Source organism: Artibeus jamaicensis, unplaced genomic scaffold (genome assembly GCF_021234435.1).
Source record: "Artibeus jamaicensis isolate MK-2021 breed Jamaican fruit bat unplaced genomic scaffold, CSHL_Jam_final contig_1157, whole genome shotgun sequence".
NCBI classification, from domain to species: domain Eukaryota; kingdom Metazoa; phylum Chordata; class Mammalia; order Chiroptera; family Phyllostomidae; genus Artibeus; species Artibeus jamaicensis.
In genome coordinates, this window is record NW_026521226.1 from 2,789,338 (window position 1) to 2,814,566 (window position 25,229).

The following is a 25,229-nucleotide window of genomic DNA, read 5'->3' on the forward strand; positions in this document are numbered from 1 at the left end:
GCACATGTGTGCTGTGTCCTTTGTTCTTAAGGGGTTTTATCAGTTTTCTAAAGGCAGGAATTTTAAGGGTGGTCTCAGGGGAGGATCTCAGTAGAATATTCATCAACTTTCCAGGTGTGTCCTTTAATATGCCGATTCATCAAAATGAACATATATGCTCAGTTTTGTGGTCTCTACTGATTGGTTGGCACTAGGGTAGGGGTAGTTGATCAGTGCACCTGGTCCTGATGTCAGCCATGGAGTCTCTCTGATTTCACAAGAGTATAGTTGGTGGGATAATTTGGCTTTTTGGGGTCTGGAGCTGAAACACAACTGAGGGCTGGATGTTGTCTCTATTTTGGCTGAAACTCTGTGTCTGGGGTCAAGGGACTGGGGCTTTCTTCCTAAAATTATTTATGCTGATCAGAAATTCATTGTCTTGAGGGCTTAATGCTTAAAAGAGTGGTCCTGAAAGCAAGAAGGAGGCAGGTAAGGCCAGTTGGAATCAGCTGTTCAGTTTCCCTATTCCACTTGCCAAGGAATATTACTAGCTTCTTACTATCCTGCCTCAGTATGAACTCTCAAAGTTCTGTCTCTGTTAATGAGTTCTCTGGCTGTTTGAGATAGAAAAGAACATGTCTGCTTGAATCCCTCTGGGATATATGTCAGATAGGCTCCATTTTCAGGATGGCTGTGTAAGCTTTTAACAGATTGAACTTTTCATAGCTAGTGACTATACAATAGACACAAAATGTAAACAACTACTCGAACTTCTGGAGAGTGAAAAAAAGCAGGGAGATCCTGGAAGGGAGTCAAAATTGGAAGGGACAGGCGTGTTCTAAGATTCTGGTTTTTATTTTCCATTTATCTCTTGAGAGCAGACCACAGTGGTGTCTAAAATCTCAATAGAAAATCTATAGTCTTTCTGTCTTGAAGAACTGGGACAGTTTGGGATAACCACTGCAGCTGGGAGGTGAGGAGGTACCCTGGAAAGGAGAGAGATGGAGAGGGTGAGTCCTCGATTCTGTGTACAAACTTAGCCAAAATCAGAAGGTATCCCCGGAAGGGTACAGGCACAGGGCCAACTCTAGCAGTCTGGCTAAGGTGAAAAAGAACTGAATGGAGACTTGAGCAGCTGCCCAAGAGACAGAGTTTGCAATGTGAGTCTGAATGTGTCACCCATGAATCACTCTTCACTGAGCACAGCTATTTTCGCTATGACTGATACAATGTAAATATACTCTTTCTCGCTGTTCAGTTGCCTGAGTTTCATATGCTTCTTTCACAGTTGTTGGGCTTATGAAACAGGGAAGAGGTCTAAAATGTTTAGAACTAGGTCAGAGCTTCAGCCAAGCGTTTGATACGAGATTTTAGGGATGATATTTCTGTCACAATTCCTACTTCTTTTGCACAATTAGTGGTGTACTGTGAAGATTTTTCCCTGCAGTCTGATGTCATCAGCTATCTCATGTTGCTGTGTTGCTGTGTCTTTGGAATGGTGTTGGAAGCATGTTGTAAAAACCACAATTAATAATAAATGATAATAGCTAGTATTTTCTGAGTTCTCACTACATGACAGGCACTTACATGTAATAAATCATTTTATTGTCATGATAACCCTGCTTTACCATCCCTATTTAGTGATTAAGGGCCAGAGAGGTTGAATACATAGCTCTAAAGTGGTAAAACCAGGAGTCAATAGGAAGAGGAAGCTAGGTTAGTATGGTATGTCTACTCATGTACATACTCTCAAAAACACTGTTTGAATTGGGGGAGAGGTGTTGTCTGGACTGAGTTTCAGTAGATTCCTGAGCAAGGTAGAATTGAACAATAATGTTTTTCTGCTACTATATTCTATCAAGTTTATTGGCATGAACTTGTGAGGGAGTAAGCTAAGAAATACTAGTGTAGGCTCAAAGATTGAACCCTAATTCAAAGGAATAATAAATAAGCGAGAAGTTAGTTAGCTTATCTCAGATGACTTAGAGCACAGGTGGCAAACACAAGGCCCTTGGGCTAAATCCGGCCCTCCACCTTGATTCTACCTGGTGGCAGTGCCAAGTTCTTGCTTAACTGTTAAGGAGTGGTTACATTTATACACTCCTAAAATTACATGCGGTATCCCTGGATTTGAAGGGGATAATTTGGAGATACCTGCCTCAGTATGAACTCTTTGAAGTTCAAAATTATCCCCTTTGAAGGCAAATTCAAGGCTGATGTGGCCCCTGGTGAAAATGAGTTTGATGCCCCTGACTAGAGTCTGCCTAGGCTGTTTATCGACTTTTGTGGGTACATAACACTGCAGTTTTTATTTATGTTGGGGAGCAAATTGTTGATTATATAGTCAATTTGCTTATAAGTGATTTCATAGTTTACTATGTGTGGCTTGGAATTCTTGAAATTTGCTCAGAGTTCTACAGGCTCTGAACTGTTACCTTTGTAATGGTAGTGGTCATGGTCAAGAATGGGTGAAAGAAAGAGAAATCCCTTCCTATCGTGGTACCAAATAATTTTAATAATACCCCGAAGACTGCAGTATCTTGGTTAGACGATGCAGGTCTATGGAGGTGCAGGAGGAAGCGGTTGCAGTGTCAGGATTAAGTAATACATGGAAGGTGTCCAGGTGGAGATGTGATGTTTCTGCCCCGTCCAGTGTTGCTTAGACCACATCCGGAAATTTGTCCTTTTCTGAACCGTATGGTTATAAAATGAACATTTATTCCAGTATTGGAGTAGTTTATAATGGACTAACAGATAACACAATGATAACCTCTAGACAAAATAGGCAAAGTAAGAAAAATTGTAAAGATATTAAAATATTTTAAGGTGTTGGAGAATTCCATCCGTTAAGTAAGGGAAGTGTACTGAATGATATCCAGATTTATTCATATTCCTCTGAATATGTTCCTTCCTCTCCAGCCCAGTAAACAGCTGTCCATGGAATGTTATTTGCCTAATGAAGTTTTATCTTCACTTTTGCCAGGAAAACTTGACACTGATAGGAAGTATTGTTTTTTACTATCATATACGTAGTTGGTATTTACTACAAATACGTATTTTCCTGGCCTTTCATTATGGGATATTTGCTTAATTTTATGTGGACTTGGGGATTTAACATAATTTTCTAGTTTATAGGATATGAGGAAATCAAATATAGAATGAAGGAGTCAAGGAATAGTAACCATATGGATGTTGGTTTAGAACTTGGTTTTCAAAATTGTGTAAACTTCACTTGCTTTTTCTGTGTTTTAAAAGTTTGAGCTCTGTGTAAATGACTTTAATACAGACACTGATTGCAGTGTACTACAATGTTTATGAATATTGATAAAAGAAATATTTAATGGCTACATTTTGCTTGTAAGTACTTCATTCAGCATGAAATTAGAAAAATTTTACCTCAGTCTTTGAAACAGCCATAAAAACATAATCATGTCCTTTTGAATAACCTTAAAAACATTTTGTTTATGTGAACACCACAGCCATCTACAAGCCAAATAGAGAAGTCTCAGAGGAAACCAACCCTGCAGATACCTTGACCACAAACTTCCAGCTTCCAAAATTGTGAGAAAATATACTTCTGTTGTTTAAGCAATTTTTTTTTTACTTTACCTTATTCACTTGTTCTTGCTTTTGGTTTCTGACTTAAGTACATTAATTAAAAGTGTAGTATTGGTACATTCAAGCCTTTACACTTGTGGGTTCTAGAGCTGACAGTGGCAGAAAAGCAAAATCATACAAGCTTAGATTTACATTTCAATATGAAGGATTATGAAATATATTTGTACATGCTTATTAAATTTGTGGACGATCAAATGGATTCTTTGCTTGACTGTTGAGATGATTATGGTAATGGAGTAGTTATAATAATGAAAGCATTTATGGAGTGTCTGTCTGGGCTGGGAACTGTGATGTATACTTCAAAGGGAGGATCTCATTGATGACAAATAATAACTTGACAGTATAGTGATTAAGGTCATGGGCTCCAGAAGTTTGGTTTCAATCACTTGTGACTTTGGAAAAATGTCTTTTTCTCTCTGTGCTTTAGTTTTCCATCTGCAGTTGGACAAAATAATACTTTTCCTACCTTGTTACTTCCAGAGCATTGTACTAGGTGTAAACACCCTTCCTGGCTATGTCTCATTAAATAGTTATGGTTATCATCATAGTCTACGGTCTCAGCCACCTCACTGTGTGTTTGAGTGTGCCACCTGACAGCCCATGCTTAGTAAGTGTGCTCTGAGGTACATCTCTAGAGTTTGTATTTGAACTGGGTCGTTTGGCTGTTTGTCAATAATATATAGCTAAAAGCAGAGAAAATTCAGCTTTGGAGTTTTAGAGATAAATGATGGGCATACGGGCTGAAATCTGGATCACTAGAAATATGAGTACTGAACTATTAGCCCAAGGACAAGTCCGGCCTTGTACAATTAATTTATTGTCACGAGAGCCATTGTTATTTATCTGCCATGAAGGCAGGTCAGTGGCCCCATTGTTAGATTGAAAGTTTTTTTTATTAGTGGTCTTTATATCTAATTATTCAGTTGTATTTAGCATGCACTTACAAAGTGCCTCATACATGCTAAGACTGTCTAGATATGAGGATACTTTGGTGAACATAGCAGGTTAGTTTGTGCCTCTAGTGGGAAGTGCCAGACATTGAGAAATCACCCAAATATATTATTGCACTTTGAGACATCCTCTGAGGAACAGTGATGGACTATAGTGACAAAGTTGAACTTGGGAGTGGACTGCTAATGTGAGATTTGGGGGAGTCAGCACATTTTTTTTCTGTAAAGGACCACGTAGTAAATATGTTAAGCTCCTGGGCCTTACATTCTCTGTTGCTGTCACTTGCCTCTGTTTTTTTCAGTTAAAGCAGCCCTGGTCAGAATATAAATGGATGGCTGTGGTCAGACTTGATTGACCAAAATACGCAGGAGGGCAGATATGACCAAGGGCTGTAGTTTGCTAACCCCTTTTTTTGGGGATTCAGGAGAGGTTTTCTACAGAAAACTATTCATTTGTAAAGAAAATTTATGTCATTGAGACAGAATTCAAAAGATTATAGAGTATTATAGTAAAAATGACATCTTTCACACCCTCTGCTCTTCCTCAGAGGTGTCTGCTCTTGTCAGCTTTGGGTATAGAGTTTATTTTATAAGCCACACCTGTACATTGTAGTACACTTTTAAAAAGCCGTTTACCTGGGAAGCTGAGGGAGGCAAGTTTTGTCTGGGAAAGAGCTGGTGCTGCTGCTTCTGGGTCTGTCACTGTTCAATAGAGGTATGAGGTGAGGGGAACGGATTGTGTTTAGTCTTCTCTGTCAATAAATGCGACACAGTCTTTTGGTACTGAATGTAGATGAGGATTTGTGAAATTAGTGTCTTCTCTCAAGATATATGGATAATAAAAATCTATCAATGTGAGGTGAAGGCGCAGCCCTGGAATTATTATTGAATGGTGCAGAAAAATGGAATTTACAACCAGGAGCTTCAAATGCTGCTTTCACTCTGTAATTTTAGAGAAGAAACCGTTCTCACATAAGCCAAGTGTGTGTGGCAGTCTGTTGAAAATCTGCTCACAACTTGGATTTAAAAGGCTGTGGGTGAAAATTTCCATCTTTACTACCTGTCATGGAATCACATGCTTATTTAATCTGTGGGCTATTTTGCATTATCTCGGTTGGGAGGTAAAAGAGCACAATGAGAATCTTCCCCTCCTTTCCCTTTTGCCATCTTCCCCTAGAAGTAGGCCAGATCTTCATCCTCTTCCCATGATCTGGATTGGAGAAAGGACATTCAGTCCCCCAGGGTGTTTCTGATGAGAGTCAGAGAAGTTCATCAAAGTGCTTAGGTTGTTTTTACCTAACAGAGCAGTCTTTGCATGTCTCCACTGGGAGGCCACTTGGCTAGACAGGTGTACCGCTCCTGTGGGACTCACTGCTGGCCTAGTAGGGCATTAATGCAGTTTCCTCCTCTGGACTCCGAGGATTTTATCTCCTCTCTTAAATATAGGTCAGAGGTTAGCAAACTTTTCCCTCAGAGATAGTATACCTGCTAGTACGTATTTTAGGCTTTGCAGCCATATGATCTCTGTTGTGACTGCTCAGCTCTGCAGCTGTGCCAAGTAGCCATAGATGATACAGAAAGGGGCTGGCATAGCTGTGTTATGATAAAACTGGCTATTAAAAGTCTTTGTATAATACGTTTGTTCAGAAGAGTTGATTAAGACTTAGTATTCTAGGTCCTTTGGAGCACACCTCCTCCCTACCTGCCAATTCATATTTCAAAGCCCTAATCCGTAATGTGATGATAATTGGGGGTAGACCTATAACCAGAGAATCAGCTCAGATTGGCCCTGTCCTATTTAATGAGATACTGAGTTACTTTTCAGAGATAACAGACAATATTTCAAGGGCCAGTGCATGCACTGAAGAGAGACTTTGGCCTCCAGCTGCACCCAAACCCAAATCCCCCAACCCCTTACAGAATCAAAGGACTGAGGCATGACTGAGCTTGAACAGTAGAACCCTTTCAGAAGCCAAGCATCCAGGAAGATGTGGTGCAGATGCCCCTTTGCAATAAATGACCAAGTTCCAAGTTCCTCTGATAGGGGAACTCAGGAGTTAGAGATTTTAGCTGTTGTTATAGTTAACAGGCTAAAGTGATTAAAGCTTGTGGAAAGCTGTAGTTCCAAGAAGTGGAATACATGATCTACATGACTCTGGGAGGGCAACAAGCCCCATGGGGTCTGCAAGTGATCTTGCTATTTGAGCCATCCATTGTTTTTCAGGGAGGAAATGTGCATGGCACAGATAAAGAATTGTTGATCAGTAGATAAAGAAATACAAGGAAAATTGGCAGCTCTTATCTGATTATTCTTTTTTCATACCCCTTACCTACCCTTTTTTTCCCCTTATAAAAGATTGGCTTGGGATGAGATGTTAAAGGGGTTTTTAGGGTACATAACTTGCCATCTTCTCAGATTGCCAGCATCTGAATAAAGCTCCCATAAAGATTCAGTCCTTGTCTCTACTTATTGGTTCTAATAGTGACAAGCAGTATGGCCACCTACTTTTCTGGTTTCATCTCTAGTTACAACTTGCCCCACCAGCACACATGCCTGTTCCCCCAGCTTCTTAAAAACCTTTGACCTGGTTCAGTGAATGACATAGATTTGGGGCACCACTAGGTCTCCCATCTTCTTGCCTGGCACCTTCTCATTTTATAAACCTTTTCTTGCTTCAAACCCTGACATTTCAGTTTTACCTTTTCAGAGCACTGGACATGTGAATTCTGGGTCCAGTAACAGAGAGTTTGAGAAATAATTAATTCATGAAAGTTTTTGATATAAGAAATGTGAAGACTTATAGAGAATTTTTCTAAGAATTTATTTGAGCCAAACAGATGACATATGTGGGGGAGCAGGATCTCAAATGTCCCTGAGAATAATAGTTTTGAAATTTCTCTGATGCATTTGAATTAAGGAGGGGAATTAAGGAAGATTACATGAAGGTGGGAGAAAGCAAGGCAGGGCTTGAATTACAGGATCATTGAGATGTTTTGCTCTCTTGAGGATGGTTACATCTTAGAACAGGGGTGTCAAACTCATTTTCAGTGGGGGCCACATCAGCCTTGTGGTTGTTCCCAAAGGGCCAATTTTAGGGTGTTATAAATGTAACTACTCCTTAACTGCTAAGGAGTAACTGTTGAAATTACAGTTGGCCCTTTGAAGGCAACCGTGAGGCTAACGTGGTCCCTGGTGAAAAGGAGTATGACACCCCTGTCGTAGAAGGAGGGGTCTGGAAAGAGGCATTCTCAAAGCTGTATTAACCTAGATGTACAGAAACAATGCACAGGGCTTGATTAAGTCAAACATAAGCCTTTCACTAAGTAAGTTAGAGGCCTGGGGTGTGACTACCGCCACCATGACCTGCCCAGTCAGGAATTTACAATCAGATCACTCTGTAAGGTTACTTTCTACAGAATCTCTTTTCTGGTCCACATGGTAGAGCCCTCATGAATGGGATTAGTTCTCATATAAGAAGAGAGATGAGTCCTGGTTGGTGTGGCTCAATGGATTGAGTGCCAGCCTGTGAACCACAGGGTCACTGGTTTAATTCCCAGTCAGAGCATATGCCTGGGTTGTGGGCTAGGTCCCCAGTAGGGGGCACATGAGAGGCAACCACACACTGATATTTCTCTCCCTCTCTTTCTCCCTCCTTTTCCCTCTGTCTAAAAAATTTTTAAATAAATAAATAAACAAGAAGAGAGATGATCCCTCTGTTACCTCATATTCTAATTCTTGCTAGTGGTACCCATGTGGAGCATGGGGGGAGGAGGATTCTTCACCCCAAGGACATTCTTTGGGGAAAAGGGTGTGATCGATTAGTGATATCTGTCATAAACTCAGATTAGGGGCACAGTGCTATGCATTTATCATCCTTGCCCCTAGGAGTGCCTGGAAAACAAAGTCTTTGCCTATTTATCTTTGTATATCAGGCAGAGTTACAATATGTAAAAGTTTTAGAAAAGCTTATCTAATGAATGGACATTTAACTTGATGCCTTCCTAGAAAACTGAAATTAAACCAGTTATACTGCACGGGAAGTGCTTACTAAATACTTACAATGTTAATGTAAATATCTTTTTATTCTGATGGTTTTCTAAAGAAAGGAAATTCTTTATATTCTATGTTTAATGTCTTTTGGATGTCAGCATTTTATCTTTCTACCTAACAGGCCCACTGAAATCTATAGTTTAAATATTTTTCTAGTTCTATTGTTAATTCATTTGTGACTTAAGCTTTTACATTTTTTACAAATAACATATAAACAATTAGAATTTGTATTAGTCTTTCTTCGAAATAGTATAGAATGGGTGATTAGGAGTGATTCTTCATGTGTACTCATCAAACTGGTTTCATTCCTTCACAATAAATAGATGCGGTGCCTTATACACTTAGAATGCTTTGAATCTTTTCTTACAGGCACAATGTACACATCATGGCTATATAACAAAATTTACCTTATTTGTTTTTAGGGTTTTAGGATGGAAAAGGAGCCAAGAGCAGCATAGGAAACTGCTGTAATTCTTATGTAAGTGACTTTTCTACCACATGAGATGGCATAATAAACAAATATGTATTTGGTCTTTATCTTAGGTTCTTGGCATAGTGCTCCTGAAACTCCTGGAATTTCCTGAGTGACAGGAGTGTCCTTTTGTTATTTATAACCAACCATTTTAGTCATATCTGAGTTTGTGCTAATGTGTTGACTCCTGGTGGGTCCTTAGATAGTTTCTAAGGAGAGGCTGTTCTGCTTAGAAGGTGGGACTTCCAGTCTCTTTGCTAACCCTAACTCTGGGTAGAGAAGAGGACCTGGAGATTGAGTTCAATAAGCCAGGGCCATCATTTAATCAGTCATTCTTATGTAATGAACCTGAATTAAAACTCTACAATGAGAAGATGAGGGCAGCTTCTGCATTGGTGAACACATCCAAATACTGCCTGGGGAGGGAGGCCTGTCTGGAGGACCTGGGAGCTCTGCTCACATCCTGTATTTTGCCCTGTGCATGTCGTACATGCGGCCATTACTTGGTGATAGATTGTTGATTGTGAAGCACTTTCCTGAATTCTGTGAGTCATTCCAGTGAATTTTTGAACTTGAGGAAGGGCCATGGGAACTGCCCAATTTATAGTCAGCTGAGTAGAAATACAAGGAGACTGAGAACCCCATTTGCAGTTGGTATTTGAAGTAGGAATAATCTTGTGGGACTGAATCCTGAAACTGAAGGGTCTGTGCTAACCCTCGGAGTTAGTAACAGAGTTGAATTGAATTTTTGGACATCTTTGTGTGTAAGTGAATTAGAGAGTTGGTGTAGAAAAATGACATTTATCTGGTGATAGAAAATTCCACGCATAATATCTGCTCTTGGCCGATGTATAATTCAATATGGGGCTCAGCATCTCTTGATATTCCACAGAACATAGTTCCATCAAATCATCAGTGAGCCAGATTACGCTGAAGGTTTTAGAGGGGACATGTGAAGTCATGGCATTCCTGTGCTGCCTTCCTCAGACAGTCTCATAAGATGTGTCTCTTCTCCTATGGCCTTTCTCCTTATATCAAGAAGTTTCTCCTATGTCATGGAGCAGTTTAACTTTGTTCCCAAAGTGGGTGTCTATGCACCAAAAAGCCCAGTAGTCAACTCAACTCCCTTCTCTTAGTTGGAAGTTAGAGACCATCTGTGACTACTTACTCCTGTCCTTCTTGTATCTCATTCACTTAGCCCAATAGCTTATCAAAATACTTCTTTCGTGTGCATATGGGAGTTTGAGACAAAGTAGATGCCCCTACTCTGTCATGCAGAGCTTCAGCACTGGCACCTTTCCAGGAACAAAACCGGTTGTTTGCACAATGGAGCTGGGATCTATCTCTGTGCATTATATATATATATATATATATATATATATATATATATATATACACACACACACACACACACACACACACATATATATATATATATACATATATATATATATAAATAATGTTACAGGTAGGAAAGTATGAAACAGGGAAGCACCAACTACATTTCTATATTCATGTTTACTTTGCATTCCCGCTTTTGTCATTTGTGACCCAGTCAGAAATAAGAGTAGTGAGAAACTACATTTATTATTTGAATAAGGATAACTTAACAAGAAAATTGATCAGGGAAATATTGGAGAACTAAAGAAGTCTTAGAATGGCAAAAAATAGAAGTGACTAAAGTAGAGATTGTAGGTATAGGAAGCAGCTACCACCCCTGAAATCAAAGGAAGCCACTGTGGCTCTCCAGGAACTGAGGGCATGGAGGGGGTTCTGCAGAGCTGGGACCAGAGCTGTGAGGAAGGGGCCTGCTGGGCTGGTTCTGTTGGCTTTGTGGCTCTTCTGGAAGTGCTGGCAGACCTATATGAAGTCCTTGGAAGTCACTGACCTCCCTAGTTCCTCATGTATTGTATTTTCTTTATAGCACCTCCCATTCTGTAATTACATTCCTTATTTGTGTGTTCCTGTCTTTCTTCCCTGCCTCCCCTCCTAGGACATAGACCTGGTAACAGCTTCTCTGTGCAGTGGATCTGTACATCTGGCATGCCAGCCAGAACCATGGCTGCCACATTGCGAATGCCCAGGAGAAAGTCTTTAAACAAATGAACTATGTACAGGTTCTGCCAGTGGCCTTGGTAGGAGTAAATGCAAGTATATATTTATGCTACCTCAGTTTGTTTTCTTGCTATCTATCAGTAAATCTTGCCCACATCTGTTCACTGTATAAAATTAGGGTGATTTTCCTCTGTGACATAATTGAGCTGGCATATTCTCCACTAGGGGACAGGCAGGGATTTTGAAATGATGCTGTTCAGTATTTTCAGGGCCTTTTATACATTTATTTTTGCTGTTGTATTTATATGCTAATATTTATCAATGCATTTTTTTCTTCCTTTCCTTTTTTGTTGTTGGCAGAGCAGAGGTCTGGAGTTAGGGAATGAACTCTCCTTTGTGCATTTGTTCTGACTACAGAGAGTTTTACATTTCCTAGCTCCTTAGAAAATAGGCTGCCTTTCTGCTGAACCTGGGATAAAAAGAACCAGACAGTATTTGTGAGAATCTTAATTCTTTTGACTCTGTGAAACCCATCCAGGAATCCCTCTCTCATTCAGAGCTTCCCATCTCTCCCCTGAACCTCTTTTCCAGGGCAGCTCTGTACATTCCTGCAGGGAAATTTGTGTACTCTCCTGCCCCATTATTTCCCTGCTCAGTGGGCTTGGATGCCATTCACAGTTAAGGTCTCATTGGACCGCATAGACTGTGGAATCAGCCATACCTGGGATTGAAATGTGGCTCTGCCTCTGACCTGCTCTGTGACTCTCAGTAGGCACTTAACTTCTCCAAGCCTTAATTTGCTCATCTGCAAAATGGATCTTGTCCAGTTTCTTCCTCATGGTGTTGCAGTGAAAATTAAATGAGGTGATGCTTGACAAGTGTAGAGTATAATTTCTGCAACTTCATGGCACTTATACATGTTAGCTAGTGTTCAGTTTGATTGAAAAAAAACAAGACTTTGTCAACATACCTTTGAGGAATGGGAAAAATTCCTCTTTCTCTTCTCTGATTCTTTTTGGCTGACCAGATAAGCAAATCAACAGGAGGCAGATTTACAAAAGAAAATCAAATTTAATCTCATGCACATGGGAACCTTACATTCAGGAGAGATTCATAGATAGAAAGGGGCATAGAGGTGTATAAGACATCCAGAGCTAGGGATGAGCTAAGGTGCCTTGGGGGCTTCAAAAGCTCCTTGCAGATGATGAGAAGAGCAAGGCCTTCAGTGATTAGTACTTTTCCCTGTCCTATAGACAGGTGAAAAGAAGGTCAATACTTTCATTATATTTAACAAAGGGTCAGCACATACATTCCTGCTCTTTCTTTGAAGTCTCACAGTATTTATTCCTTTCCCTGAGTTTATGCTGCTAATTACACACTATGTTGCTTCTACTTATTTGTTTCTTTAACCATGTTTCTTTCTGAAGGAGGAGTTGATGTGCTGGCATCACCACATTAAGAGACAAACAGAAATATACTATTGTTTTTTATTATCATTATCACTATTTTTCCTCTTAAAAATAAGATTCCACTTAATCTCTTTTACAAGGCAACAGTGAGGTTGCTTTTTCATCACAGTGTGTTTTAAGCAATCAGGCTTTTTATTTTATGATACTGGTATTGAGATCTGTCTTTTCATCTGCACCAACATGTTTATTTGAAACCTAGAATTTCCTCAGTAACGTGACTAAGGTAGATTTATGGGTGCTAATTTGCATGCAGAATGACATTGGGAAAAACTGAACTATAACAAACATATACCAACTTTGGCCATCCATAGCCCACTGAGCATTTGTTTTCCTTTTTTTGCCCATAATAAGATTTTCCTCTGAATTTACAGCTAATTCCTTATTTGTTTTCCACTGTCTCATTGCTATTGAGAGCTCAAAATGAGGTTTAAGAGCCTCTTCCTATGGAACAGCAGGAATTTATAGGAGGTAGTTCTGTGTGACAGAGAATACAAGCTGTTGTCCCCACTGCCCCAACTTGTACTGCATGTCAAGAACTTGGCTACTTTAAATAAGGGCGTAAGCCCTTCATTTTCCAGAGAAGTTAATAGACACTCAAGGCTATGCCGTTATGTTAAAGCCTAGCTTTGTGTATTTCATCTCAATGTTGTTTTTAAGTAGATCGATTTTCATTACACAAATAATAAATGATCAGTGCTTTGACTCTCCAGGTAAAGGTGGTGGAGCATGGTTACAGTTTTTCTTTGACTACATTCAGCCTGTTTGGTAAACTTGTCCAGATTGAATATGCTTTGGCTGCTGTAGCTAGTGGAGTCTCTTCAGTGGGAATAAATGCTACAAATGGTGTGGCATTAGCAACAGAGAAGAAACAGAAGTCCATTCTGTATGATAAGCCTAAGTGTATACAAAATGGAACCAATTACAAACATATAGGCTCGGTATATGTAATGGTGTGGGCCCAGATTATAGAGCGTGTGCACTGAGCTCAACTAGCTCAGCAGTATTATGTTGTTTACCAAAACCCATTCCCACAGCTCAGCTGGTACAGAGAATAGCTTCTGTGATGCAAGAATATACCCAGTCAGGTGGCATATGTCCATTTGGGATTTTTTTTTACTAATTTGTGGTTGGACGACCATATTTATTTCAGGTACATCAGGAGCTTACTTTGCCTGGAAAGCCACAGCAATGGGAAAGAATTATGTGAATGGGAAAACTTCCCTTGTGAAAGGATACAATGAAGATCTAGAATTTGAAGATGCCATTCATATAGCCATATTAACCCTAAAGGAAAGTTTTGAAGGGCAAATGACAGAAGATAATGTAGAAGTTGGAATCTGCAATGAAACTCGGTTTAGGAGACTTATTCCAACTGAAGTTAAAGATTACTTAGCTGCTATAGCATAATAATGAAGCGACTGAAAAATCTGGAATTTCAGATAATCACTGTACTTAAACATGTTTAAAGTATGTTTTGTTTTGTAAACTTTTTGCATACCTATTTTTATGTGATTTAGTGGACTGATGTTTTTAAATGACATTTATAAATCATAGTAAACTGTTAAATCCAACTACTAGGTTTTTAGGAGTTAGTAAAAAAATTTAAGTAGTTACAAAATAATAAATGATTTTTTTCCATAATTAAAAAAACTATAGATTAGGTTAAATCTTCCTTTGATTACCATCTTCCAGGTCTACCCTCCTCAAGTTTTCTGACATTAAGCTTAATGAACTCCATCTGGACCTTTTCCTATACATTGAACTTATTCAGGGCTCTATCTTTAAAAGATACAGAATGTTGCTTGGTGTGTGGACATGTCTGTCTGAAGTATAAATATTATTCTACTTTATGTATTGAAAGAGAATTGCTGATCTCTTTTAGTAATGTGCCTTGGAGAATAGTCAGCATTGGGATGTTCATACTTACCAGGCTAGACTGGCCAATGATGCTTTTACAAGTCATTCCCAAGATCTCAGTGGTAAACATGTCAGAGATTTATTTCTCATTTATGGAAACGTGGGTCAGGTGACTCTGAGGCTGTGGTCCTCCATGTGTTAACTCAATAATCCTGGCTGATTCAACCCCTTGACTCCACCCTCTCCACTTGTGGTTTCCAGGTCCTTTCAGCTAACAAATAGCATTCTAGGAGGTGGCATATGGTTACTCAAAAGTTTTGGCATGCTAGTGCAAGGGAAGTGAGAATGTTAGGGCACACAGGGATACTGGGTGCTGTTGTGTTGACACAGATATTTTCAAACCTCATATAGTCTGGATATACTGTGGTTTATTTAGCCAGTATTTTTTTGTTCTAATTTTCTCTTCTACTATGTATAACACTACACAAAAGATCTCTGTCTGTATCCCCAGTGCACATGTGAGCATTTTGCTAGGTTAGAACCAAGACCACCCACTATGTGGGTGGGTATTGTAGTTGTCATAAAAGCTGTCAAACTGTTTTTGAAGGTATTCGCACTGGTGTTTTATTTGCACAAGTAAATAAAGTATGGGTGTATGAGAAACAGTTCACTGCACCTTCATAGTGACATTATCAACCCTTCATTCCTTTTGAGGGAATGGCTTTTCATTTTTATCTTATTTTCTGTTTTTTTTTTAATTAATAGTAGGTTTGTGGCTCTTTCTAATACCCCTTGATGCTGCTTTCTTGAGTGAAGCAGTATTGCTGTGGAAACTCAGGCTGAAGACTGTGACTGCAGAGCCAGTGGGTGGGTGTGGCTTACACATGCTCCCTTTCTGGGATACTCAGCTCAGTGACATTACTTTCTGGACTCCCTTTCTTGATTTTTTCCTCCTGTGGTGCTATTTCAGCACCACACCTCTAGTCTCTGTGCCTCTAATTTTAAAACCATGGGGGCCAAGGATGGTTTCTCAATTGTATCATTTTTTTTTCTGTTTAGCTGTCTAATTTCGTGCTTTGATATTTTTTTGGTATGGTGAATTTTTGTCCTCTCAGTCATTGTATTTTTATCTCTTTGTTCTCTTTGTCCTTTCTTTCATTTTTCATCATTTTTCTTCTACCTTTTCTCCCTTGTTCCCTTGGCCCTTAAATCTTTATGCACAGCTTTTCTTTTAAGTTGCATTTTTTCTTCCTCTTCTTGCTTAGAAATGGTTGCTCTTGCAGATACATGGAAGGGAGAGGAGAGAGAGGTCAGTATAAAAGTCCTAAAGAAACCAAACCCAGGTCCCACTCCCCACCTTGCTGTTTTGAGAGCATGATACTATCCCTAATACGATCACTTTGCCAAAATCTGTATGAAAGAGCAAAAGAAAATTGTAATTTGTCCAGTTCTCATCCTGTCTCTGGCTCATTGTAGGATCCTAGGCACATTAAATCCCATTTTTAGGCCTCAGGTTCCTGACGATGAAAGAAAAGAGGTTGGATCCCAGTAGTCTTTATGTACCTTGGCATCTGAATGCACGAGTCATGCCTGCCTAGAAAACTGCACAGAGCAGAGTCCCAGGGTCACCAATGTTGCCTTCCTAAGTTGGCCACTGCCATTTCCTTTGCTCCTCTACCTTGAAGGGGTACTTCCAGGCTCTGTGGAGCATCTGGGATTTTAATAGACTTTAACAGGAAAGACAAGGAGTTGTCAAGATGTTAGAGCCCATGGAAGGTAAACAGGAGGTCTCCTCTACCAGCCCAAGGAATGGAAGGACGCAGAATTATGAGGCCAGAGCCTGCTGATGGGTGGAGGAAGCATGGTGGAAGAGATGGTGGGACTGGAATTATGGAAGAAAGTGTTGTCTGGAGGGACCTGGAACTCCAGAGGAGATGGAGTCACTGCCAGAGTTCACACCCAATTCAAAAAGAGGTAGACAAAGCCTGTCCAGTCTCTGAATAGAGTCTCAAGTTTAAGCAGAATCTGGATGGAAAAGAGGGAGCTGAAGGCAAGTAGGCAAATACCTGGCAGGAGCAATTGAAAGGCTCTGTGTCAGATGATTTTTAAACTCCCTTCCATTACTTCCATTCCAGAGGTCATGGGTTTTTTGAGCAAGTCCTGACTTCTGTAGTTGAGATATTAGTTTTGTGTTTTAATAGGTAGCTTTCTTTTTAAGAATTGAAAAAAATGACTTCTATCATTTCAGTGTCTTAGGACAGCACCTATTCATACCTCCCTCCCAAAGTCTGGAGCAGTTACACTTTTTGTTACACATGTTGGGTCAACATTTCTTGAAGGTTATATTCCTGGTAGGCGTTTGAAGATAGGAACATGATTTTATTCTTTCCAATCTGTCTTTATTACCAGGGGACCTCTGGGATTTTGAAGCTGGAATCCAAATACGGGGAACCAGCAGTATTACACAGTTATCAATACTGTTGATTAGAGAAGCTGATCGACAGTCCCCTGTGATCTTGGGCCACTGATTCAGCCTGTGTTTCCTAATTTGTAAGATGGTTTTGTAGTTAGGAGAGGCAAGGTTCTGTAGAGAGACTAGGTTCTGCGATAGTAAGAAATAATCCCCAGAATCTCATTGGCTAAAAGTTTACAAAGGTGTATTTTTCACCTCACATTCCTTGTGAGTCATCTGGGGACATGTCAGTCCTCACTCTGGCCCCTGCTGGTACATCCACTGCCATGTTGAATACTGCCATTCCTCAGGTCAGGAGAGAGCAAACTTCTGTGAGTGGGAGGGTTGGGTTGGTTAGTATGTGTTGGCCCAGGTGTGTCACATACTATATGGATTTACAATTTACCCATGTTTTGCTGTGTATAATGCATAATTTTTTGCCCAAATTTTTGAGGGAAAATAAGGATGTGCATTGTACAGGGGTACAATGATCACATAATCCCATGTATAATGCCCACAAAAACATGGGTATGCATTATATGCAGCAAAATGTGGTATCATCCAGAGCTAGTTACAGGCCTCATATAACTTCAGCTAAGGCTAGAAAATGCCTGGAAGAAAAAAGATTAGGGATATTTGTTGGTTTGCCCTAATGACAGCTGTTGAGAACGATAAAATGCTCAACTTTTCATGATTGTTTTGATTGTTCCATACCTGAGTGTTTAGCATGATGCCTAATGCATAGTAAGTGCTCAGTCAGTAGCAGAATTGTTCTCATTATTGTTATTACTATTCAGCATTTGATTACATTTCCACTTACTTTACACCATCCATTTGCTTAGTACGTGTCTCTTTGTTTTTTCTTCCCGAAAATGCAAAAGTAGACTTAAGTTTTTCCTCTCTTGATGTGTCACAAATTCTTAATGAATGAAATTGAGTTAATGAAGTTTTAGACTCAGTCAGTGACCCTAATCTTTGAAGTTTAGGGTTGACAAACACAGGTGGTTATTGATCAATTTGGGGAGTTATAGCTTGGAATCAGCAATTGCTTTAGAACCATGTTCACTGTGTTAGTTTTCAATTTCAGTGCAACTGACTTTAAGCAGGCTTTCATTTGAGTCAATGCAGAAGCAGTCAATATGTATTATATGTCTATGAAGCCGGTCTCTGGATCAATTGCAATTAGTTTGGAGCAGATTGCATTAAAATATCCAAAATTAATACAGTGAGTATTCTGATGAAACAGAATCGACTGTGACCACACTGTGGTTCTTTTTAGTCTTTTTTAAGTATACTTTACAAACCGTATTTTTTTCCTTGTTCTGTTAACTGCTTTACATTGGCATGTCAACATAGACTTAATCTATTGATCCTTCCCCATTTGTCTTTAAAAAATGTCCCAGAATATGGTACATATCTACTGTGTAAACTTTTCATTCTTTAGGGAGCTTTTACTAAACACCTAAAACTTGAGTTTTCCTTGGTATGTTATGTGATGTGCTATTAAGACTATTGAGACAGTGAACAAGTTCATTTTTGAAATTTTGTGTTTTTAAAATTATTAATGTTCCATTAAGACTTCTAAAAAGCATAGAATTAAGATTAACAAATCACATCCAGTTATACAATATCAAATATATTATGTGAGCATTGCTTACCTGGCAATTTATTTTTATCCCAGTATATTTATTTCTAAAGAAATGCAGGCAATCTCAATATTGAAAACACCATTTCCAATATTAATAAGGATAAAACAGAAAGATATCTTTATGTTTAATCATGTCAAAATTTGAATTTTTTAAAAGTGTGTGTAAATTATGTTTATTTCAGGTCTGAAGGACTTTATTTTTAGAGAAGGTCAGTTTCTGGGAATGAAAAATTATTTGAATAAGGGGACAAAAGGACAAAAGGCAGGGTTTATTCATTTGCATATCTAACTGATATTTTTTGAGTATTCCAAGTGCTGTCACATCTTTATAAAGATACAAAGACTATGAAGACACATTCTCTGTCCTTGACTAGAAACCTGTAAAATAGCAAGGCGCTGGAGCCTCTTTGAAATGGCTATTGTCCAGAAGAGCTCCATGCATCATAGCTTGGAGATTTCAGAATAAAATGTCATTTTAAAAGACAGAGGTGCTAAAAGCTCATGATTTCATCTGGTAAAGTCCTGTGGACCTCAGTTGATGGTTTTTGTGCTTCTGCCTTGGACATCCACCGAGGCTCTTGACAGAAACCACGAGGAGAGTGTCAGGAGGCCTTCCACCACCAGCGCTGTGGTCAGTTGTGTGATTGATGTTTTGGTGTCTTTGTGCATGAGGGGCATTGCCATCCTAGCTCCTGTGAGCAGTGGATCCTCTGCATCGTGACTCATGGGTAGAAATGAGTTTAAACTAAGTGTATTTATTTTTCCTGTTTTTTTCTTTTTTTAAACATTAGACTTATAAATTTGATAGGGAATGCTGTTGATCTTACTGGAGAAAATGCAAAGAATCTATTTGTTCATGTTATTCTGTCCTTTGATTATCTTCTCTCTCCATAGATAAAAACTAATTGATACATAGCAAGATGACTTTCATACACCAGTTTCAGTTTTTAGGAACTAGTTTAATTAATGGTGAAACTTTCAGGTTCCTGAACTCAACTTTGGTGTGTGAAAGATAATCTCATTAAACATGTAATAATTATACCTAGACTCCATTAAAAACTATGGTAAAGAAGTGGATTAGTCTGTGGCCTATTGACCTCAAAGTGTTAAAAAATTTTTTCCTGAGCTACTTATCATTATTAACAATGTTTGTACAGGTACTGAAATAATGCTATGGACTTTTTTTTATCTGGGGTGAGGATGGCAGAGGCATATGCTATGTAATAGAGTCCTTACTGTTTTTAAAAAATAACTTTTTATTTTAAAATACTTACAGACTTACAGAGAGCTGTAAAAATACTGCAAGAGCACTTTGTGTCCTTCTAGCCTCCCCTAATGTTGACATTTTAAATAGTTTTTATACACTGTCAAAACCAGGAGATCAGGACAGATACATTATTGTTAACTAGATGCAGATCTTACTGTTTTCATAGTTTCTTAAAAGTTGCATGCATTTGTATATGTAGTTATCTTTAACATTTTGATTAGAAAAACAATTAAGCATGAAGCATTTTTATACATTTTTTCTTTCATCTAAAATCTGTGTTGCTGATTGCCATTTGAGGGTACCTATAATAAGACTGGCCATATAGGTTGACTGTTATTTCTGTGGTTATTAATGTGTTCTTACCTCTCCCCCCAATTTCTCTAGGCAGTTCAATTAACTTCCAGACGGTGGCTGAACCTTCAGGAATACCAGAGCAAGAAACTGATGGCTGACAATGGAGTGAAAGTTCAAAGATTCTTTGTAGCGGACACTGCAAATGAGGCTCTGGAGGCTGCTGAAAAACTAAGTGAGCTTACACATACAAGTGAAGTACATTGGCCCACATTAGTGAATCCACAGGCAGCTGTTTCCCACCAGTAAAACTGCATTGTTTTCAGTTATACTAACAGTGACAGATACCATAGAGAACTTTTCTTCTCTGCAGTATCTGTCCAAAAAAGCCCAATTAGGTAAACTATTTTTTTATAGGAGAGAGCAGCATATGGGATGTCACCCTATGGTAATTTTCATGAGTTTTTGTTAACGCTTCACCCAGTTCTTACCTGTGGTTTAGTGGCTCAGAGAAATATGGTTGAAGGGTATGGAGTGTCAAAGAGAAGCCAATAGCAGCAGGGTAGTCAGGTAAGGTAGTTGCCATCCTTTTTTAAGTCTCTAAGAACATGGGGAAAGTTCCCCTTGCGTGACTGTGGAGATAAAATGGAATAATGTGTATTTCAAAGTCAAGGTGAATTTGGTTCAGTGTTTTGCCATCCCATTTACCAGCTCTGACTTTACATCAGTGCCTCAGTTTCCTTATCTATAAATCAAGGCTAATGTGTTTATCTCCCAGTGCTAATGTGTTGTATTTCTTTAAGGAAGACTGCATTGATGCTTGGTAGAAAATCTAATCAGTGTCTCTAGGTATAGATTGAAGAATTAGGAGTCAGATTCTACTGTCTGTTTTTCAGTGCACTTTCCTTCTGGTGGCATCCAGACTCTCTTATAGTTGGTCTGGAGTAGCACTGTCTGGGAGAAACATCAATACAATGTGAGTCACACAAACATTTTTAAGTTTTCTAAGTCACCTTAAGAAAACTAAAAAGAAATGTGAGAAATTAATTTTAATAATATATTTTGTGTACCTTGATATATTCAAAATAAGATTTCAACATATAATTAACATAAAATAATTGTCAATGGCATGTTTTACATTCTTTTTTGGCTCTAATCTTCACAAATGCAGTTTACACTTTACAGCTCCAGCACATCTCATTTCACACCAGCCACATGTCATGTGCTTGGGCAGGCACGTGGCTGATGGCCCCCATATTGGATAGCTCAGGTCTGGCCACGAGAAGATTTTGCATGTGCATGTTCTGCCTGCAACCTTGGAGAGCAGGTGTTGCCTGTGAAAAGTGAAGAATAGAGCACCTGCTAACCGACCTTGCCCAGGGTTCAGCCAAGTTGGAGAGTGTGAGGTAGAGGCAGGCTTCCTAGCTCAATTTTCCCATTTTCTGTGTGTTTTTAAAAGTAAGCAGTGAGGTGCTTCAGCTGGTTGCTGTTCTTCTTTTCTCTCCCTTTCAAAGTTCCTTCATATGCTTATACACCATATCCTTCCTGTGTCACATCATTTGAAATGTACATTCACTCTTTCCTTCAATAAGTATTTATTGTTGACCCTGTGTTAGGTACCATGGATATAGCTACGGAAGATAAGCAAGCCCTCTTTCTCCTCAGAACTTACATCATGGAAAGAAACTAATTTCTAATTTTCAGATACTAAATGTAGAATTGAGAGCAACTGATAAATAATGTTTAATTATATTTTTCAGTTACAGTTTATATTTAGTATTACTTGGTATTAGTTAGGTGAGAGAGCCAATATTTTAAGAAATGAAAATTGGTTTCCTTTTCAAAACTTGGTATCAAAACTTTTTTATGGTGGAAAAAATCAGTAAAATTAGCCCTAAACTTGGATAAGTGCTCCTCAGTAACTTGATTATAGATTCAGAAAAGGTTAGTTTTCGAATCTTTTTACATGAAAGGATCATTTTTGTTTTATACTCCTGTGCTGTGGGGATTAGGTAATGAGAGCAAAGAAATGTAAAGTTCATGTTGGTTTTGGTTTTTGTTTTCCCCATTATTTTCTTAAATGTGCTGACATATTAGTGTTCCAGATCCAAGGGTCCTTCTTAAGGGAATTCTGCAGGAGCTGATCCACCCCCTGAGGCACAGCTGGGAGGACTTCTTTTTCAGACTTTCATGGGGCTTTGGACTTAATGAAATAATTGGCTTCTTAGTCATGAATTTGTTTTATAAGCATTTATTTAGTCACTGCTTTGTGGTTGGGCATTGTATACTGTGTTTGTAAGACAGAAAATTTTACTCTGGAGGAATTAGCAAGGTGGCATTTATAGTCCAGGGTGAAGGGAGGGAAGAAACAATGAAGCAAGTTTAAATAAATGAAAATTGAAATTAAAAAATGAAAATAAACTTTCGAAAAAGCCATTTTGGTTTTTGAGGACTGTTTTTTAAGAAAAATGAAACTGGATAAAAGTTTGAAAATGGCATGACACCCCTGTGACAGTCCTTTATATGATATAGCCATGGGAGGGCCTCTCTGTGGTATTGATTAGAACTAAAAGGGAATTAAGAGAATGAATCCAAGGACCTCATTTGGTGAATGCATGAGTAATCCTTCTCTTACTCAGTAAGCATTTACTGTAGAAGAACGATCTCCTCTGGTGCTTGTTGAATAGACGATTTTGATCAGAGGGGAAATTTATAGTATTGGACCATCTCCTCTTCCAATGAACTGAGGTGCTAGTAAATATTATATGAAAGGAAGTGTGCATGTCACTGCGATTGCCTGGAGAAATCAAAATAAGAATCTGGCAAAACTCCACAGTGTTAATGTTTTTGTCACCACAAGATTGATAAGAACCAAGAACACAGTTGCGGTTTTATCAAATAGATTTGAGGTTAAGGTTAAAATCTTGTGTATGTAGATGACACATATATCTTTCTGATTGTCCTTAAAATGGGACCTCTATTTTATAATTATGATATTTTAATGAAAAAAATTACTTAGAAGGATAATGTTTAAAATGCAGTAAGTGCTCTATAAGATTTTATTGCTATCATCATCATCATCATCATCTGCAGCAGCAGCACATAATTTCAGGGGCTTTACTGATGTCAGGATTCAAATTCATAGATAAGTTATAGATATATAATGATCAGTATCTTATTGATCATGCAATAGGATTTATATTTTAATTCAGAAAGTTTATATATGATTTAAATGTATATGCTTATCTTTCTATTTCATATTTGGGTATAGTTTTAAAATAACATGACATTTAATAAAATATTTTGAAAATAGTTGTCGATGTTAGGCATACCTATGCTTTCCAGGAATCTCTGTTTGGGTCTACAGATCTCTTTCTTTGTGTCTGAACCCACATTCCTGGTTGTCTGTTGGCCACCCATTTACGAGTATCTCCATCTCTCCTGGCTCAAATGGAACTGGTTATCTCTGCTTGCTCTAAACCCTCTCTTCCTCTATGTCCCTCTACTTACCCCACTGAGATACCTCTAGATCATCTCTAATGCCTCTCATGTCTGTCATATTCAGTCAGTTGCCAAATCCTGCCATTGTTACTGTAGCATTTTTATTTTGCAGAGCAAGGGAATAAGCAATATAAGTTAAAAACTTGCCAAGTTTCTATAGCTAATAATTGATGAAGATGGGATTTCTACCCAGCCCAATTGGATTTAATCTCCTCCCCAAGCATTTTTCCTCTTTGCTAACTGGTAATGATGTTTTGGGGAGATTTTTATGTGTGAGTCATCATTTTTAAGATGGAAATATATATTAATTAGATGGTTAAATTAAAACTAAAAGCAGCAGCTTCTGTGGAGCAGTTTATAGAAATTGTGTGATCTGCAGATATTTTCTTAATGATTCATTTTGTTGTATCTTTTTGGGCAATAGAACATTTTGCCATATAGTTATGAAAAACTTGTTAATCTGAGCATTTGTTTAAAATGGGTAATGCATATATTTTGTTTCTTAAACACAATTCAGAATGAAAAGAGATTGAGTGACAGCCTTATTTTCTTGCACAGAAAATTGACTTATATCTGATTGAGAGAGTTAATTTGGCTTGGTGAATTAAGGTTTAAATGTGTGGGTAATATTCATTTCTATAACAGTTTGAATGAGCTACCTTTTATAATCACACTTAAAAGAAGGAATTGTTTTTCTTGCCTACAATTTTTCTCAGGAGGTTTATTAATTACATGTGTTCTCCACTGTAGGTTAACTTTAATGTATAAAATCAGTAGATAATTGTGGCATACCCACTGTGTGCATGTATGCATAATTAATCTCGATGTCTCCTTTCAATTCTCTTTAAAGATGAATGAAGGATTGTGTCTCTCACATTATTCAAAAGGCCTGCCTTAAGAGTATTTGCATTAAGCAATATGAAACTTTATTAGGACCTCCACTTTTTAGTTTTTGGAATTGCCACAATTTGTTAATTATTGCATTATGTTGCTATGAACTCTGAACATTTGATTAAGCAAGAAGATTGTATTTCAAAAGTTCAGTTTTATTTTCTGCTGGGAAAGAAATTGAAATATGAGTAGAGAAATTAATATTCTCTGAGCCAATGACCTGTATTTTAAAATAGAGATAAGCTTTTATTAAACTTGCTTACCTTTGGATTACTTTTAGTTATAACATGATTTTATTTGTCAATGTGATAGCTTATTCTATATATATAATCCTATCCTGAAGCCCAGAGAATTACTTAAACCATTAAGGAATTTTATATGAAAAGGGAACTGCCCATTGATTGCTGATTGACATGTACTATTAATCCCAAGACAATAAATGCATCACAAGCCTCCTTGATTGTTGTGGCATTGTCATAACACATTATGTGGTTAGGATCTGGCCAAAAGATCTTATATCCTTTCTGTTGAGATGATGGTCATTATTGTTTTGTAATGACAGTCAAGGATAACATTGGGTTCTGCGTTTCACCACTGCATCAGATGTCTGTTATTTTGAATCTGGGGTCAGGAATGCAAAGAAACGAGTCAGGCAAACACAGGCCATCGGAGGTTGCAGCAGGGTCTGCTTATCAGAAATAATGGTGATATGCCCTCCTCGCGATGGT

The 25,229-nt window shown here is 38.3% G+C and overlaps 1 protein-coding gene and 1 pseudogene across 2 annotated transcripts in view; both read left to right on the forward strand.

The window, feature by feature from the left end:
* Positions 1-25,229, forward strand: part of SUCLG2 (succinate-CoA ligase GDP-forming subunit beta) — a 270,818-nt gene that overhangs the window by 33,302 nt on the left and 212,287 nt on the right. For both annotated transcript variants that reach the window (XM_053666541.1, XM_037145254.2), the window contains exon 2: positions 20,203-20,344. In XM_053666541.1, coding sequence (XP_053522516.1) covers positions 20,203-20,344 — 142 coding nt within the window. The remainder of the gene's footprint in view (positions 1-20,202; positions 20,345-25,229) is intronic.
* LOC119049268 (proteasome subunit alpha type-2-like) lies at positions 13,270-14,001 on the forward strand (annotated as a pseudogene).